Source organism: Protobothrops mucrosquamatus, unplaced genomic scaffold, assembly GCF_001527695.2.
Source record: "Protobothrops mucrosquamatus isolate PMUCROS unplaced genomic scaffold, P.Mucros_1.0 scaffold124, whole genome shotgun sequence".
Lineage (NCBI taxonomy): Eukaryota > Metazoa > Chordata > Lepidosauria > Squamata > Viperidae > Protobothrops > Protobothrops mucrosquamatus.
In genome coordinates this window covers 704,836-722,855 of record NW_015386491.1, presented here as the reverse complement: position 1 = coordinate 722,855, position 18,020 = coordinate 704,836, and the positions used below count along the sequence as shown (strand labels likewise).

The 18,020-nt window shown below is 40.6% G+C and overlaps 1 protein-coding gene across 1 annotated transcript in view; it reads right to left on the bottom strand.

The window, feature by feature from the left end:
- Nucleotides 1–18,020, bottom strand: part of TEX2 (testis expressed 2) — a 72,495-nt gene that overhangs the window by 13,728 nt on the left and 40,747 nt on the right. Inside the window, exons 6-7 of the mRNA XM_015812960.1 lie at nt 12,064–12,163; nt 5,046–5,178 (exon numbers count right to left, since the gene is read on the bottom strand). Coding sequence (XP_015668446.1) covers nt 5,046–5,178; nt 12,064–12,163 — 233 coding nt within the window. The remainder of the gene's footprint in view (nt 1–5,045; nt 5,179–12,063; nt 12,164–18,020) is intronic.

Sequence of the window (18,020 nt, the reverse complement as noted above, 5' to 3'; positions counted from 1 at the left end):
ATTATTATTATTATTATTATTATTATTATTATTATTATTATTATTATTATTATTATTTGATCAAAAACTCCATCGTTCCACAGCAAACTATATTAACGTGAAAATGATGGATGCAGACATGGTGACCACCACTCAAATGGTACCGTTAAGTACAGTGATACCTTGGCACTCAACAGCTTTGAAACTCATCGAATTTGGTACTCAACGCATTTTGATGTGAAAATTTTGTCCCGGTACTCATCATTTGTTCGGTACTCAATGCACAACATAGAATTTGTCAGTGTTGGCTGCCTTGTGACTCACTTACATTATTCCTTATTGGGAAAAATTTGTTTGGTACTCATCATTTTTGATACTCACCATGCCTCCTGGAACGAATTAACAATGTGTACCAAGGTACCACTGTATTTGCATCCTAATGTCTGATTTGTTACATCCTGAGGATAATGATAAAGTCACACATGTCATCATTAGCTTCCTCTGTCTTAGAAATTAACTCAGATTTTTGTATCTCACACAGTTTGACAAATGTTCCTTTAGCTGCTTGGGAAAACAAGTAATCTAGAACAGCCTGCCAATTTTTATAGATTGCTATGAATACTTCTTTCCCACTCTCCAGAATTTTTCCAGAAAGATTGACATGATAGACTCTAGTAACTTTCAACTAGGGCAGCAACATTCTCACCATTCTAATCCACCCAGAGCAGAACTCTTGGTCATTTTTTAAGGATTCCACATTCTTCTTTTCACTAGATTAGATTTAATAGGAAGTCATACCCACTGCAGATAACAAAGGTAGTCTGGAGTTTCAGGAACTGCTTCTGTAGATTTTTCTAAAATGATCACTTTCTTATATCTTTTGCTATAAAACAGTAGGAAGTCCATTACCAATCCTATCAAATTATTTTGCTTTTGTCATGACTGTTGGCAATCTGTATTATGATCTTGTGTTTTAAACCAAGGATAAAATGAATGCCACAGCTTTCAATTTTGTGCTTCAAACAGCTAAGTTCCAATTCACCTTCAGCCACAGAGGTCTCTCTCTCTTTCTCTCTTAGCACAATCTACCTCATAGGGTTATTGTTGAATAGAATGTAATTAAGGAAGAATCCCATATACCCTGTGTTGAGCTTCCAAGGAAAAGGCAGGAAATAAATGCCATGATGTTTAATAATAATAATAATAATAATAATAATAATAATAATAATAATAATAATAATAATAATAATAATAATAAAAAGTTGGAAGGGACTTTGGAGGTCATCAAGTCCAACCCCCTGCTAAGGCAGGTAACCCTATACCATTTCGGACAAATGGCTGTCCAGTTTCTTCTTAAAAACTTCCAGTGTTGGAGCATTCACTGCTTACCTTTTAATTCATTCTGATGAAATCTATAATAGCAGGAAAAAATGCTACAAGCCTTCTGATAAATGTTCAAATTTCTCTTTAAAACCATAAAGAAGGAAAAGCAGTGTCCTGTGATAAAATACTTAAATATATCTGGCTATAAGCACACAACCATGAACAAAAGGGCTATTCATAGGATTTTCTAATAATATTAGACCAGAATAGCACCAAAACTGCATTATTATGGGTACTTTAGCACCTTTATGATTTATCACATGGTTTTATTTTCAGATTTCAGAAGGCTAGCTCTGAAAGATCTTTAAAAAAAAACCACTCCAAAGTTAGAAGCATTCATATTTATCATTCTACCCATGTCTCAATTTTTCCAGATTTGCTGCTTTACACTGCAGATGGGAATACGCTAGATATTAGACACACTAGAGTTGTGTCTGCACCGTCTTCAAGCAGTATCAGTAGTATTAGAGAATTACTACTTGTAATAAGTAATGTTTGCTTCCAAATCTAGAGAGCACATTTCTCCATCCCTCGACACCCCCACAGGCAGACGTACTTCAGACATTTCAAGAACTGTGGAAAGAAAATATATCCCTTTAAGACTCCCCTTTCTCTACTACTTCAGGAGCTGTTGCAGTGACTCCAGCTAGAACTACCGGTAGTATCCCAGGGCATATAACTATGAAGTGTGGAAATCATACAAGTTTGATCATGTATTTGAGAAGGCAACTGCAAGTGCATTAAAGCTAACTATCAAGATATACTGGTTTCAAAGAACTGACCTCTCCACACAAAGATTGTGTAGCATATGCACTGAACAGTGGTTTCAACAATAGGGAAAGAAAAAAAACCCCTCCAAATTCAACTGATGCATTTGAGAAAAACTTCGGAATGTTTCAGCACTAACAGAATCAACAGTACATAGAATGGGATGATATGACACATACCACTCACCAGAAAAAAATCCCAGATTGACGAATCCAAATATTATTTAAAAAAGAAAAGAAAATGAAGGAGAAATAAGAATAAGTGTTAAGTTAGAGAAGAGACAGTACAGAATAATTTCTGGCTAATTTCTATTAAGATACTTCATTTGGCCAGCATGAAATAAACAGAATTAGCCGACCTTTTTAAAAAGTGCATTTTGTTAAGTCATATAGTCTAATCTACACTATTATTAAAATATCACATACACTGATTATGAAAACATAAATTAAAATATACAGTATAGCTGACAAGTTTTTAGTTTTTTAAAATATACATGGAGCTCAACCATTTTGGGGGAAGGGGGAGGCAAAAAATATATACCATTGCAGAATTATGTGAAAGATATAATCAGCTACATCTGGTGTCAACATAAGCAGGGTAAGCGAGTCAACTAAAATATGAAATCAACAGAGAAGGATCCAATAGAAAAATATAGTTTAAAAATTAGTCACAATTCATAAATACAACCTGTTTATTTCAGCTTTTATTAAAACAGAATGTAAACATGTTCATTGATCGTTGTACATCTGCATGCCTTGAGTCTCAGCCATATGTTGTAGCAATACTTCTTTCCTAAGAGCTTGGGAGCTATGCCAGCAGCAAAATATCTTTTCTTCCATTTAAGGCAGGCTCTGTGTATGTCAGCTTTACTGCAGTTTGCCCATCTTCCTGCAAGGCTGATAAATGGGTCTTTCAGCAGGAAAACAGCAAACAGCATGACAGAAGGACCAAACACATCTGAGAATTTAAAATCTCATCCAAAAGTAAGCACAGGCCAGAACAAGAGATGATAAGGAAACGGAAGGAAGGGAGAAGAAAAATTCTTTGTTGCATTTTGTGGCTACTTGAAATTTGAATTGGGTCTGTATATACATTCCACTGCCCAATATGTTATATTTCAGAGTCAGTTTGCTGGGATGGTTAAGGCAGAGGTCTTAAACACATTCTATAGGCCAGGGCTTTTCAACCCGTGGTATGCATACCACTGGTGGTACTTCGGCATCTGGTTTAGAGTTTAGAGTTTAGAGTTTATTGTATTTATATCCCGCCCTTCTCCTGGTGGACTCAGGGCGGCTTACAGCCAGTTAAAACAAAACAATTAATACACTGTAAAAAAATTAATGCACTGTAAAAAAAAAAGTGTAAAAAAATTGTAAAAGTGGATGAGCTGAAGCCGCGGCAGTGCCAAAGAAGCCTGGGGGAGATTCAGCTGGAGCTGCAGTATTGCCGGGGCTCTGCTGAGAGCCCAGGATCTGCACACACAGCTCCAGCTGATCAGTGCTTCCAGCGCACCTGGAAGAGAAAAGGAGGAGGGGAGAGAAGAGAGGATATAAAAGGAGGAGGAGGGGTAGAGAGAGGAGAAGATATAAAAGGAGGAGGGGGGAGAGGAGAGATGATATAAAAGGAGAAGGGAGAGAGAGAGGAGAGGATATAAAAGGAGGAGGAGGGGGGAGAGAAGAGAAGATATAAAAGGAGGAGGAGGAGAGAAGAGAGGATATAAAAGGAGGAGGGAGGAGAGGAGACATATAAAAGGAGGAGTAAAACCCGTACTTTTTTCCTTTTTTTTCTCCAGTTTGTAACATTTTATTAGATTATGGTATAAAATACAAAAATACAAAAGCAAATTGTAGGACACAGTGTGGAGGAAAAAAGGAAAGAAAAGTGAGGTGGAGAAAGGAAAAAGAAAAAAGACATTGACTCCCGACTTCCTCTGTTGCAGTAGAATGAAGCATTAACATCAAATCTCAACTTTTTACTTTTCCATAATAGTATAAACTAGCCATTTCTACAACAACAAATCAATATAATCAGTAAAACCCAAAATTCTCCCCTCCCCCGTTTTTTTTAGTCATCAAGTTTTTGACACCTTGTTAAGCAGGGTGGTGCTTGAGTATTGTCATGTCCTAAAAGTGGTACAATCTGTGAAACGGTTGAAAAGCCCTGCGACAGGCCACTGAACTCTTTGCTACAGCCCACAATAGCTCAACAATGACAGCTGCTGCTGGAACCCAAATCCCGCTGGACCACCTCTGCAGACCCCTGCTCTCTGCTGCCGCCATCCTTATATTTTTATCTCACTTTTTTATGTCTAACTCAACATATATTCTGAGCATAAAACAATAACAATATACAAAAGGCTCATTGATACATTTTGAGCTTGAGGGTGACAGAGTTAGACTGTGCACAACAGCTTTCACATAAACAATTACAAGTAGTCCTCGACTTATAACCAGAATTGAGCCCAGTATTTATGTTGCTAAGTGAGAAATTTGTTAAGTGAGTTTTGCCCCATTTTTCGACTTTTCTTGCCGCCTTTGTTAAGTGAATCACTGCAGTTGTTAAATTAGTAACACGGTTATTAAGGGCTTGTCAGAAGGTCGCAAAAGGGAATCACATGACCCCGGGACATTGCAACTGTCATAAATACGAGCCAGTTGTCAAACATCCAAATGTAAATCACATGACCACGGGGGGATGCTGCAACACTTAGAAATGTGAAAAATGGCCATAAATCACTTTTTTCAGTGCTGTTGTAACTTTGAATGGTCACTAAATGAACTGTTTTAAGTCGAGAACTACCTGTACTACATTATTTACTATAAAGAGTTCACTGGGTTCTTTCGTGGATAAATGCAGAACGTTGATCCTACGACTTTTTTCTGAACAAAAATTTAACTGATAACCATATTCCTTACCCTTCTTTACCAAATTCTCCGGATTTTAACGCTTCACCCAGTGGTTCTTTCCCAAGTTTGGTCAAATTCATCTTTGTCTCGAGGGTCATCAGAAAAGATCCATTGTACAATATTTCCAAGTCAATCCAAAGTCCTAGAATTTTTGGGAGAATATCATGTTAAGTATAAACAACAAGAAGTGTGTGTGTGGGGGGGAGGAATTTGCCACAGGATGCAAATTACACACATGCCTTCAGATTGTTCCCACCTCTTCTTTAGAAGTCAAGGCTATTATTATGAATGTAAGCTGCAATTTGATCGGTAAAGGCAAGCATGAAGCGAAGACGGCATTATATAATTCAGCAGATTTAGAAATGTTAGCACTCTAATTGGTAATAATGTCTGTATCTGCTGTATTGATCTTACAATTGGATTGTTTCAAAATCCTAAGAGTTACTGGAAAATAAGAGGGTGATTCTTTCTCAAAAAGAGACTTGCTGTGGAGCACTCACTTTCACTTTTTTTAGTCTTAAGAAAATCTAATGACCAGTTTTTATCCTATGACACACTATTGTTTAAATCGTAAAATTCATAGATTGCTAGCTTGTGACAGTGGAGCCTCCAAAGTAACACAGGGAAAAAACTGTTTTGTTCCATTCAGACAGTAGCAAAATAGAATGTGAACTCAGTTAAGACATACATGCACAACCTTACTTATTCATTTCAGTGCGGGTAAGAGGCAAATCTATTCAGAAGAATGGAAGTGGAATAATTTCTACATAGCACACTGGAGTAGCACTACTTACGTATATTATATGGAGGATCTTTGCATAAAAAGTAGGCCATGTGCTGCAAAGGAATACAGGTAAACCTCAACTTACGATCACAATTGAGCTTGGGATTTTGATCCTAAGTCATTGCGGTCATTAAGCAAGGCACCTCACAAATGCTTCGCTCAATGACTGCAATCCTGGCGCCTCCAGTTGTAGTTGTTAAGCGATCCTGTGGATCATTAAGCAGAGTATACGGTGCCTTAAGGAGTGGGGGAGGGGCTGCAAGGCCTTAGTCAGCTACAAGATACAGTAGCGTGGACAAAGCTGCTGTGGGCCAGAAGGCCTTGGGCCTTCTCTCTGCCCTTCTATGCCTGAGAAGCTTTCAGTTGGCTCCACCACCCAATCATGCCCAGGAGATAAATTGCTCCGCTTCTCTTTGGGTTTTTCTGAAGATGCTGACAGGCACACGCAGCTGATGGGAGATGCAGCCTTCCGACAGAGGCTGCTTCACACCCTTCCGCAGGTGGCTGCTGGGGCCTAGTGGGATGTGGGAGAGGCCAAAGGCCGCCATGACCTCAGCAGCTTTGCATGTGCTGGTGGGCTGGGTAAATGGCTGAGTTGGGTTAGACCAGGGGTAGGCAACCTTGGCTCTTTTATGACTCGTGGACTTCAACTCCCAGAATTCCTGAGCCAGCATGGCTGGCTCAGGAATTCTGGGAGTTGAAGTCCACGAGTCATAAAAGAGCCAAGGTTGCCTACCCCTGGGTTAGACAGATAGACAGATGGGGGGAGTTGCATTGCCCGTTCAGTCAGTCATATGGAGGGCTGGAGTGTCCAAATTTTCATTACGTGGCTGCAGAAGTGCTGCAATAACCGTAACTTCAAATATAGGTCATACATCCATTTTTTTCAGCACCACTGTAGTTTTGAATGGTCACTGAACAAACGATCGTAAATTGAGGAGTACCTTTATGATTGGAGATATGATGATTTCATCAGAGTCAATAGGGCTACAATTTTTGGACTGTTTAAATTTACTTTGGTGGCAGTTAACTTTTCAAAAATTGTAACAAGAGTTTAAAAATTAGACCGCTAAGAATTACTATTTTGCCACCAAATTTAAGTAGCATGATCTTTGAAAGCTGTAAATCAAATAAATGCTCTTGCTATAAATGCACATCCTTCCTCTTTAATATTGTATTCAACAGTTCTGAAAACACCCAAATATTGCCTTCCAGTTTTCTCCAAAAATGCCCCAAATAAATCTCCTTATGAACCTATCTTAAGGGACAATTAAAAAGCCTGTAAAAAGAAACATGAACGCTTCCCACATCGTCTCTGAAAATGTTTCAAGCATTGCAATTTCGATCCTGTCATCTGCCCTGAATTCCATAGGGGGGCATCCATCTATCTGAGGCAGACTAGCAATAACCTCCGTGCAACTGTTTGTAATTGTATTGTTCTGATCTGTATGTAATTTCCTGCAATTATAAAGGGGGAAGCTTTAGAGAGCATCTGCGAGGCAGAGAGATAAAACAGCCACATCACAGACTCAAAACATTGTTCCTATTTAGCTAAAGAAGACAGGAAATGGAAAGGATCAGCATCTCAGAGCAGCTGCATCGTGCTATTTACAATCAGTTGTGAGGAAGATTGTCCCCTTATAGCAGTGATGGCGAACCTTTTAGAGACCCAGTGCCCAAACTGCAATCCAAAACCCACTTATTTATCAACGGGTGCCAGGTGGGCATGGCCGCAGTGGTCATGGCAGACTGGGTGGGTGGGGCCAGGGAGGCGGCGGCCAGTCCCCACCATCTCCAGGGCATGGCACGCGTGCCCACAGAGAGGGCTCTGAGTGCCGCCTCTGGCACGCGTGCCATAGGTTTGCCACTACTGCCTTATAGCAAACCAGACACACCAAACCCCTGAGGAAGGGGACACTTTGGAATGTGATATCCACAGCCAAACATATCTAGTGGGGATGTGCAAAACTTACCCCTTAATTCTCATGTCATAATTTTGGCTATTAAAAAACCCCCACCATGTGGAACATTTCTAATATTCTTGTTTTACAGAATAACAAATGTGGATGCATGAACAGGTTCAGAGGGAAGCCATTGGCATAATGCTTCAGGTGTCTGCCTAGGTTCAAATGTATCTTATAGTCTCTCGGCTCTATTTAATTGGTCAATTCACACACTTTCTCCACCAACCCTATTTTCTAGAGAGGTAAAATGAAGAGAAATCCTCAAAAACCATGGAATATAATAAACTGGGGCAGGTGTGCTTAAACTCAAAATACCTCAAACGTTTACCTCAACATCCCAGTAAAGTATGTTAGAATGAAATATAGTGCAGCGCCTTCTTTCTCCTTCTTCTAGGTCCACATTTTCTCCCTTATACTTAGCTGCTTATAATATATCCACGAAACCATTCCTAAATTGAACATGCAGCAGTTTCCCAATTAGGATTACTTTTCAACTCTAAAGAGCTAAGTAGCAAGTGGCCTCTTTTCTTTCATCTAAATGCACCTCTAATGGAGACAAATAAGCTCTTTAATGACGTTATTATGCGATAATATATTGGTTGCCTCTGAAATCTTTGTCAAAGCTTCAATCTCTTTGGATGAGCAATGGACGTATTTTTCACTCACTGGAAAAGTACTCAAATCTTTAAAGGGTGAAACAGAATGAGGCAGAAAATAGTAACACCCACTCAGTAGTCCTAACCAGTACATTTATCTTTCAACCCCAAAGATCTGGAATTTGCTTCCATGCCTTATTGTACAATGCCATGTCTCAGTAACAATCTAGTCAAAGAACGTGGAGAAAAGCAAGGTTTTACACTTAGGCAGGAAAAACCAAAGGTACAAGTACAGATTAGGTGAAACCTGGCTCAAAAACAGTAACTGTGAGAGGGACCTTGGAGTCCTAGTGGACAATCACTTAAACATGAGTCATAAGTGTGCGGCAGCAGCCAAAAAAGCTAATACAATCCTTTGTTGTATAAACAGAGGCATACAATCAAAATCACGAAGTATTAGTGCCACTTTATAAAGTCTTAGTAAGATCATACATGGAATACTGCATCCAGTTTTGGTCATCGCATTACAAAAAAGAAGTTGAGACTTTGGAAAAAGTGAAAAGAAGAGCAACTAAGATGGTTAAAAACCTGGAGACTAAAACATATGAAGAACGGTTGCGGGAGTTGGATTTGGCTAGTCTACAGAAAAGAAGGACTAGGGGGGGACATGATAGCCATATTCCAGTATTTGAAAGATTGCCACAAAGAGGAGAGGGTGAATTTATTTTCCAAAGTACCAGAAGGCCGGACAAGCAACAATGGATGGAAACTAATTAAGGAGAGAAGCAATATGGAATTAAGGAGAAAATTCCTAACAGTGAGGACAATTAACCAGTGGAACAGCTTTGCCTCCAGAAGTTGTGGGTGCTCCATTCCTGGAGGTTTTTAAGAAGAGACTGGGCAGTCACTTGTCTGAAATGGTATAAGGTCTCCTGCTTGAGCAGGGGTTGGACTAGAAGACCTCCAAGGTCCCTTCCAGCTTTATTCTGATTGAAAAAAAGAGCAGCCACCAATTGCTCTACAGGGGCTGAAATATTTCTATTGCAGTAAATTGAATGAATCAATTCTAAAAATATATCATACTGTTTTTTCACAATGAAAAAATGGTGTTGCTTTAAAAAAAATCCGCACTATTTTGCAATAAGGGCAGACTGAATTCTATTTCTATGATAGGATGAAAACAAAAAAGAGTCATTCGAACTACAATTCTGTTCTGCTGGGTTCATTAATTTGTACTCAGATGCTGTTTTGACAATTTAATACGACATTTATATAAAGCAACAGACATGAATAGAGCCTATTTGATTAATCTCCATCAAAATAGACCCAGTGATCAAGAACCAACAAATACATTTTTCCTGTGATTTCAGTTGGTGAAATTCAGTTGCTTTCATTTATGCAATCAGTGAGTCAGCAACCTCCAAGTACCAATTCTTTTTAATATAATATAATGAAATTAAACAAAAATAATAATTCAAGGAGATTACAGATATAAATTTTTCATTCATGACAAACCAAATTTTCCAATATGAGGCAATAAGAAACAGTTGTATTGATAATCTAGTTGAACGTTTTATATCGTGTTACTAAATTAAAAAAAATAGTGTGCCTTGCTGTTTTTTGTTGTTTGGACTTTTTAAAAATTGTGTAAATTACCCAGAGTCTTCTAAAATAGGCAGTCATAATGTAATAAATTAAATTATTAAACCACAGGAAAGATGTCCCCATTTCTGTGCAAAATATAAATAATGTATTTTAAAAGTAATACATGAGGGAAAATTAAAAGACAAGCCCAAATTTGAAAGCTCCCTTTCAAACATTCATTTAAAATGATAGAAGTAAATACTAGTATCTACCCTTCCGAGTCAAATAGTTTCCCATCTTTAATAGGGCACATTCAGACAGAAATAGAAGAGAATGTACTGTATATGTAGCTCAGGGGTGAACTGTGAAGTTCTTGGTGCTGTCTGAGCTTAGTGGTTTGTTTGCAGGTGTTTCATTACCCAACTAGGTAACATCGTTAGTGTGTAATTATCATAAGTATGGTGTTTGCTCTCTGTTTATATTCAGTAGCTTGCCATGCCACTTTTAGTTGGTTGTGGTTTTGTAATGCCCTAATCAACAAAGGAAGGAAACCATAGCAAGGAAAAAAATAGCTGGGTAATGAAATGTCTGCCAACAGCCAACCAAACTCAGGGACCACCAAAAAGTCCACTTCTAGGTAGTGAAATAGAAAACATGATTTGTTTATGGATAAAATATATATATATAAACTAAGTAAACTGAAGCTCTGCTCAATGAAGCAATCAATTCAAGTAGCATTTACATGCACCACTCCCCCATTATTTTTTTTTACTAAAGAGATTTCTGGCCCAATCCAATCCCAAAAGGAGGGACAAACAGTGAAAACAAAGCTGCAACGATGTTAAAATAAAAGCTACGCAGCCATACTTTATGAGAACGACATCATACAATAGGAGTCCCCCTTTTTCTTCCAAAATGCAAGGAGGGTTAGGGCTATGTCTATGAGGGAAGGGGGGAATTCTATAAAGTGGGGACTGTTACCAAAAAAGACTGCCACCTTATTCAGGCTATTTGGGCAAAGCATTGCCTGAGATAACACAATACCCCACTGTGTAGACCTAAAAGTAACCTGAGCACTCTGAACTGGGCTTGGAAGCCTATTGCTAACCAGTGCAGCATGTTCAAATAGATGCTCCTCTACATGCTATAACACAGTGGTGGCGAACCTATGGCACGCGTGCCAGAGGCGGCACTCAGAGCCCTCTCTGTGGGCACACGCACCATGCCCCGGAGATGGCAACTGTCCCTCTTCAACCAGCCGCCCACTAACTTGCCAAGGTCCCACGTGGCTGAATGCATCCCAGCACAGCTGTTTTCCCTCCCCCCATCTCATCCCTCCTGGCCTCACATGCTCTCCTTTTCTCAGGCATGGTCCACTGCATCGCCTCCTCAGCTGTCAGCCGTCAGCCTAGCTCAGAGGCGGCTTCTCTGAACTGCTGGCGGCAGGCTGCAGAGCCCCAGAGTGCGCCGGTAGAGGGGCCGGCTGGCTGTGGCTGCTGATGGACACTGTCGGCCCCCATGCGCTCACTGGCCTCTGTGTGCGGGGGCCGATGGGGTCAGGCAGCAGCTACCCCAGCCCCTGCCTTCCCTTGCCCTGTGACAATGGCACCCCTGCCCTGCCTCGCCTTGCCTCGTCCTGGAGGACAAGCCTCCTGCCCACCGCCCCACCTGCCAGAGACCCCCTGGATCTCCCCCAACCCTGCCCAACCCCCACAGGCGTCCCTCCCCACAAGCAACATCGAGGTGACCACGCCCACCTTGGCCCAGTCTACCATGACCACCACAGCCATGCCCACCCAGTGGGCCACGCCCATCTGGCACCCGGCGATAAATAAGTGGGTTTTGGGTTGCAGTTTGGGCACTCGGTCTCTAAAAGGTCCGCCACCACTGCTATATCATATCCTCCCTGCTGTTCAGGTGCAGCTTAGATGTTGCATCCAGAGGCAGTCCCATGCAGGAAAAACAACAACGTTAGAGCAGTCTAAGAGAGATATTGTTAGAACTAGAGAACATTCATTGAGTGCATATTATGATTAGGTAACAGCATGATAGTTTTCTATTATTAATGCATCCTACAACATTAAAATTCAATGCAATACCTTTATAATCAATGGTAGGCTTATAGGCTTGAAGGATTTTCGGCAACGCAATTCCCATGTCCAATTCCGTTAGTGTTAATTCATTCATGAAGTATGGCAACTAGAAGAGGGAAAAAGTAGAATAAAGCAGTCCTTTCTCTCTTTTCCCAACATTTGTGGGGTTTGAATGATTGACAATACCTGGGATGGCCCAATACTTCCAGGGCCACATTAAGATCCCAAGAGGCCCCTGAAAGCAATAATCTGGTTTATTAAAATATTACCTGGACCTTTACTTATCAATAAATCACAGTAAGTATATGCATAATAAAGTGGTAAAAATATCTTTAGTGTATTTAATTTTGATGTATGAACATTTTGTTCTTATTATTCTACTTTTTGAAACTTAAAACGTTTTCATAGATCCCTCTCACCTTGCAAAGTTTTGTAGGCCCTAGGAGTGTACTTACAAGTAGTCCTCAACTTATGATCCAACTGACCCTGGAATTTTGGTTGTAAGTCATTGCAGTTTAATCATCATGCAACCGGACTTGATTTTACCAGTGTTTTACAGTGGATGTTAAGTGAGTCACCATAGTTGTTAAGCAAATAATGTGGCTGTTAAATGAATCACATGGTGATAAGTTTGAATCCAAGGCTTACCTAGTGGAGTAAGGTTTTTTTGCCAGAAAACTACAAAAACCTTGCAAAATTTGATCATATGACAAGGGGATGCTGCAACTGGTTGTAAATGTGAACTGGTTGCCAAGGTTGCCTGAAATGTGATGAAGTGACCATAGGGATAGTATGGCGGTTGTAACTTTGAGGATGGGTCTTAATTAACTTTTTTTTTAGTCCATTGTAACTCTAAATAATCATTAAGTAACTGGTTGTAAGCTGAGCGTTACCTGTATTGTGACCAAGGACACAAGCATTCCCCCGTTCTGGTCACTGGGCGGTGCCCTCCACAACCTTTTTAGTTTAGGCTCCAATGAGACCAGACACCCGGAGACACTTGCCCATGTGAACCTGCATTTTGCAAAATGCCATTCAGGCAAATATGTGGGCTCTTAAACACAGTCTTCTGAAAGGTTGGTAGAACTTTTTCTACACAATGTTCATTGGTCTTTCAAAAGACTGACAGACCTGTCTGCCCAAAATAAGGGGAAAAAAAGGTTCCCACTTGATTTAAACTATTGACTCTCCCAAATGAAGATGGTGTATCCCTATCTGCATGCACACATGCTCTTGGTAACTCCTTGGAGAAGTCTGGCAGTTTTCTGGCCAAAATTTTTAGAAGTGGTTTGCCATCGCTTTCTTCCTAGGGCTGAGAGAGAGAGTGATTAGCTCCAGGTTACCCAAGTTGGCTTTCTGCATAAGGCAGGACTAGAATTCATGGTCTCCTGGTTTCTAGCCTGCTGCCTTCCTTAACTATTACATCAGACTGGCTCTTTTGTCCTAAATGAGTGCATTACAGGCTTTCAGATCCTTCTACTAACACATGGTTTTCTATGCTTTCTACTATTTTTTAATTTCTTGAGCGGTGTGCTATTCTGCCTACTGCAATATCGTTCTACGTGTTCCACAGAATACTTTTGGGTTCTGCCAAGTGCAGCCACTTGCTGCCAACAGTACTGTTCCCTTGCAGCACACACGAACCTGGACATATCAAAGCTGGGTGAAATTAATAAGAGCTTCCCTTTCTGACTCAAGTGACAGAAAGACCATAAACCGGTTTCCAAAAATAGCCTAGTTGACAGATCAATAGGAGACAGGACTGTCCCAATGTGACATGAAAGCTCCCTCCTGCTTCAGCCTGCGTATTTTTCTCCACTCCATCAATCTGTCAGTTGGTCTATTTCTCAGTGCAAGCCCACCAGAGTCTTCTAAATCACCAGTAACATGGTGTTCAGAAACCTCCCGAGTGACAGATTACCAGCGTGGAGCAGCCAATGACAAGTTACCAGGGCAATCTAAAAGGTGGCTAAATCATCTGCATCAAGCACCCATCCAGATACCAAAGCCCATTGCTACTCTATGTCAAGGAGAGCAATCAGTCCTGCCAGTGAGTGACAGCAGAAGGAGAGGGGGAGCAAACCCAGGAGAATCCCCAATTGCTTTCCTTCAATAGTCCTGTACAGGGAGTCATCAAGTTACAACAATAACTGGGACCAGAATGTCCATTGCTAAGCACAGTGGATGTTAATAGCAACAGCACTGAGACTTACTTACACATTGCAGCACTTTACAGCCCTCTCTGGGCGTTTTACAGAGTCAGCATAATTGCCCCCAACAATCTAGGTCCTCATTTTACCAGTCTCAGAAGGATGGAAGGCTGAGTCAACCTTGAGTCCTGTCAGGATCAAACTCCAGGCTGTGGAATGCAGAGCTTTTGCCTGCAATACTGCATTCTAACCACTGCGCCACCAAGGCTCCTATTAAGCCAAGTCATACCCGGTCTTATGCCCTTTTTTGCCACGGTTATTAAGGGAATCACTGCAGTTATTAAGCAAATTCGGCTTTCCCCATTGATTTTGCTGGAGGCTGACTGGGAACATTGCAAATGGCAATCATATGACCCCCGTGACACTACAACCATTGTAAATATATGCCAGTTGGCAAGCATCAGAATTCTGATCACATGACTGTGGGAATTGTGCGACAGTCATAAATGTGAGGACCAGTCATTTTTTCCCCAGTGACATTGTAATTTTGAATGGTTGCTAAATGAATGGATGTTAAGTCAAGGACTACGTGTAGTGAAGCCATTAGGATAGGGACTTGCAAACTTTGTTAGTGAGGCAAACTGGAACTCAGCTGTCAGGGCAGCACACATGTTTGCTGCTGATTCAAGCACTGGATAGCCACTGAAATGGTACAGAGTCTCTTGCTTGAGCTGGGGGTTGGGCTAGAAGACCTCGAAGATCCCTTCCAGTTCTATTCTATTCTATTCTGATATTCTGGCATTACACTATGGTGAGGAACAGCCCAAAGTCAAATAAGAAACCCAGAACTGCAAGGAAAGTAGAGAAATCTCTTTCTTGCTCTCCTAAAGGAATTTTAAGTCACTACCAGAACCTGTGATGGAGACATGAAGGGCACAAGACATGCTTTGAGGGACTAAAGGCCCACCTGTTTTCTGTTTCCACAAAAATCATCTAGAACAGGGGTAGTCAACCTTGGCTCTTTTATGACTCATGGACTTCAACTCCCAGAATTCCTGAGCCAGCACAGCTGGCTCAGGAATTCTGGGAGTTGAAGTCCACGAGTCATAAAAGAGCCAAGGTTGACTACCCCTGATCTAGAAGATACTTATCTCTATTAAAAACAAAGAAACAAAAATGGGAGTGGGGCAATACACTTTGACGTGTACAATATTCTAAACATGAAGGGTTACATCAAACGTGTGAATGACAATGCCTTGGGATCCATTTGAAAATCTTCAACAATGTGGTGGAATTACCAGCTGAAGGGGAGGGATGCCCCTCTAGAGGGAGCAAAGAGAAATTCCAGCTTGGAATCTCTTCAGGAGAGAATATGCCTGAGGTCAAACCTTTAGGTCTATATCTGTCATTTCCCAAGGGAGAAGGCAGTCTCGAGAAATTCTTGCAATACAGATGATCAATAATAAAATATCTACTTGGGCCGCCCTATTGGCTCTGGTTGCTTGTGCTTGACAAACAGTATCTCATAACCCCAAATGTGTCCATAAACCCAAAATGAGTTGCCTGCCCCTGCATTATGAAAAAATGAAGGATCTGTCAAAAGGTCTTGTGGAAGAGAGGGGGAAAGGAGAGTACATTTTACTACTGGTAGATTAATGTATGACTTTGTAATTATGAGCTAGTTGACAAAATGCTCATCTTAAGCAATCTTCCTCATCCTGATGTTGTGTCAATGCATTCGGAGAGTATCAGACTTTGGAAGGCTGCTCCTAAGAAATGTAGGGATTTCTTTCCTGATTTAGCCAGGGGGATTCTACTTCTTCTCACTATTGTTTTTCACCTCACTATTCTGGCACCTCTCTCCTAGCTTTTCTGGGGCTCAAGCTTTAAACAGGCCCTCTCTCTTGCTAGCTACTAATGGATCACTACTGGAGCAACACTGAACTGAGTATAGCAACAAGATCATTACCAAGACGAATTGAGTAAGAGCATGAGGGGGTGTCAATAATTAATTCAACCAACCTAGTGAACTCCACACAGATTTCCAATATCAGAACACTATTATTTCACGTACATTTGAACAAAATGTTCCTAGCCTTTAATAGAAAGAACAATAAAAGCTTTGGCTGAGCTTGGAAGGGAAGCTTTTGTGTCCAAAATTTTAGGCTTTAATTCACAGATGCATCGCTGGGCACACACATTGGCTGCAGTTAGTTCTTTAAAAGATGCCAAATGGCCATCCTTACTGAAATATTCAAATGGGAAGTTTGTTTTCATGCTAATATATACAATCATTCCTGCAGAACGGCATTAGGAAAACTGATCACTTATGCTGCCAGCTAATTTGGAAGTTAGTCTGCTTGTTTCATTTGTACAATCAAGACACGTAGAGGAATTAACTGAATGGGACACAGCTGAATCACAGCACTACCTTGGATCATACATTTTCATTTAAAACTCAGGGGAACAGAGAAACAAAAACAGTGCTTGGATCATTTATTATTCAAAAGTCTGCAAACTGGGGGCACAAACAGAACCTATTAGAATCTCTGCCTTGGCTCTCTGATACTCCTGCCCTGAAGATTAATGCTTGGAGTGGAGAAATATTTCACTCACATGAAAATCCTGAATGAGCAACCAACTCTTGAATTATCACGTGGTACTTAGAGCCCTCTAAAATAAATGAATATCATCATTGGAATAGACTAGACATCCCAAAACTGTGGTTGGATTGAGAGAAAACAACAGCTGGAGGATGCTAAACGTCCTGTATTCCATCACAGTGAGAGATTATTTGAAATGATTTTTCCCCCCTGTGGGAAACAAACGATTACTTTCCAAACTGTGCTTTGCTAGAGAGGAATTATACCAGACATTACTAAAATCTTTGCAGGGGATAATAACTGGAGCAGGAAGCAAATGGATCGTTTTTGAAAACTGTAAATCTTCTTCATAAATTATCTTTTTGCCCAAGGACAAAGTTTAGTACATCAAATGGGTTTACTCTGCTGGACCAGACCTGCACATCTGTGAGAATCAGACCATACAACCTCTCCTAGTTTCTCCACTGTTAGGAGGCAGACTGTTGCAGACCTGATGGACCTGACTGAAGCCATTGCACAAGCATTCGGTTGTGCACAAAAGATAAATGGCTGCTGGAAGAAGAATTATTGTTAATAATGAAAAAAAGAGGACAAAACTATGTTTATATCATTAATTAAAACTTATGTTGGAGGTTCTTAAAGAGGAAAAAGTATCAGACCTCCTGGCAGACCATCTCCATGAAGCTTCATTTACTACTTTTGAGTCAAGGCAGAAAAGGGAGCAGGCCTATTACATCAGACCTGCAAAGGTTACCATCTTTTCTCTCAAAATGTTTCCATTCTTGACATGCCATTTTCTTTTCCCTCCCAATCCTTTTATGACATATCTTTTAGGAAGTCTGTCTAGGGCAGGGGTAGGCAATCTTGGCTCTTTTATGACTCGTGGACTTCAACTCCCAGAATTCCTGAGCCAGCCATGCTGAGGGGAAAGGGAGAGTTTCCAAGCTGAGCCATGCTGGCTCAGGAATTCTGGGAGTTGAAGTCCACGAGTCATAAAAGAGCCAAGGTTGCCTACCCCTGGTCTAGGGCAAGGACTACCATTACTAATTTTTGTAACCTGTTCTAGGAGTTTACTTCAGCTAGCAAGTGAAATTAAAAATGGTTCAAATAAAAATAGGATAGTTAGTTAGGCTAAACATGCTAAGAAATATTATGGCTCAAGAGATAACAGACTGGTTTAGTCCCTGTACAGGTTGCACTGCCACCAGAC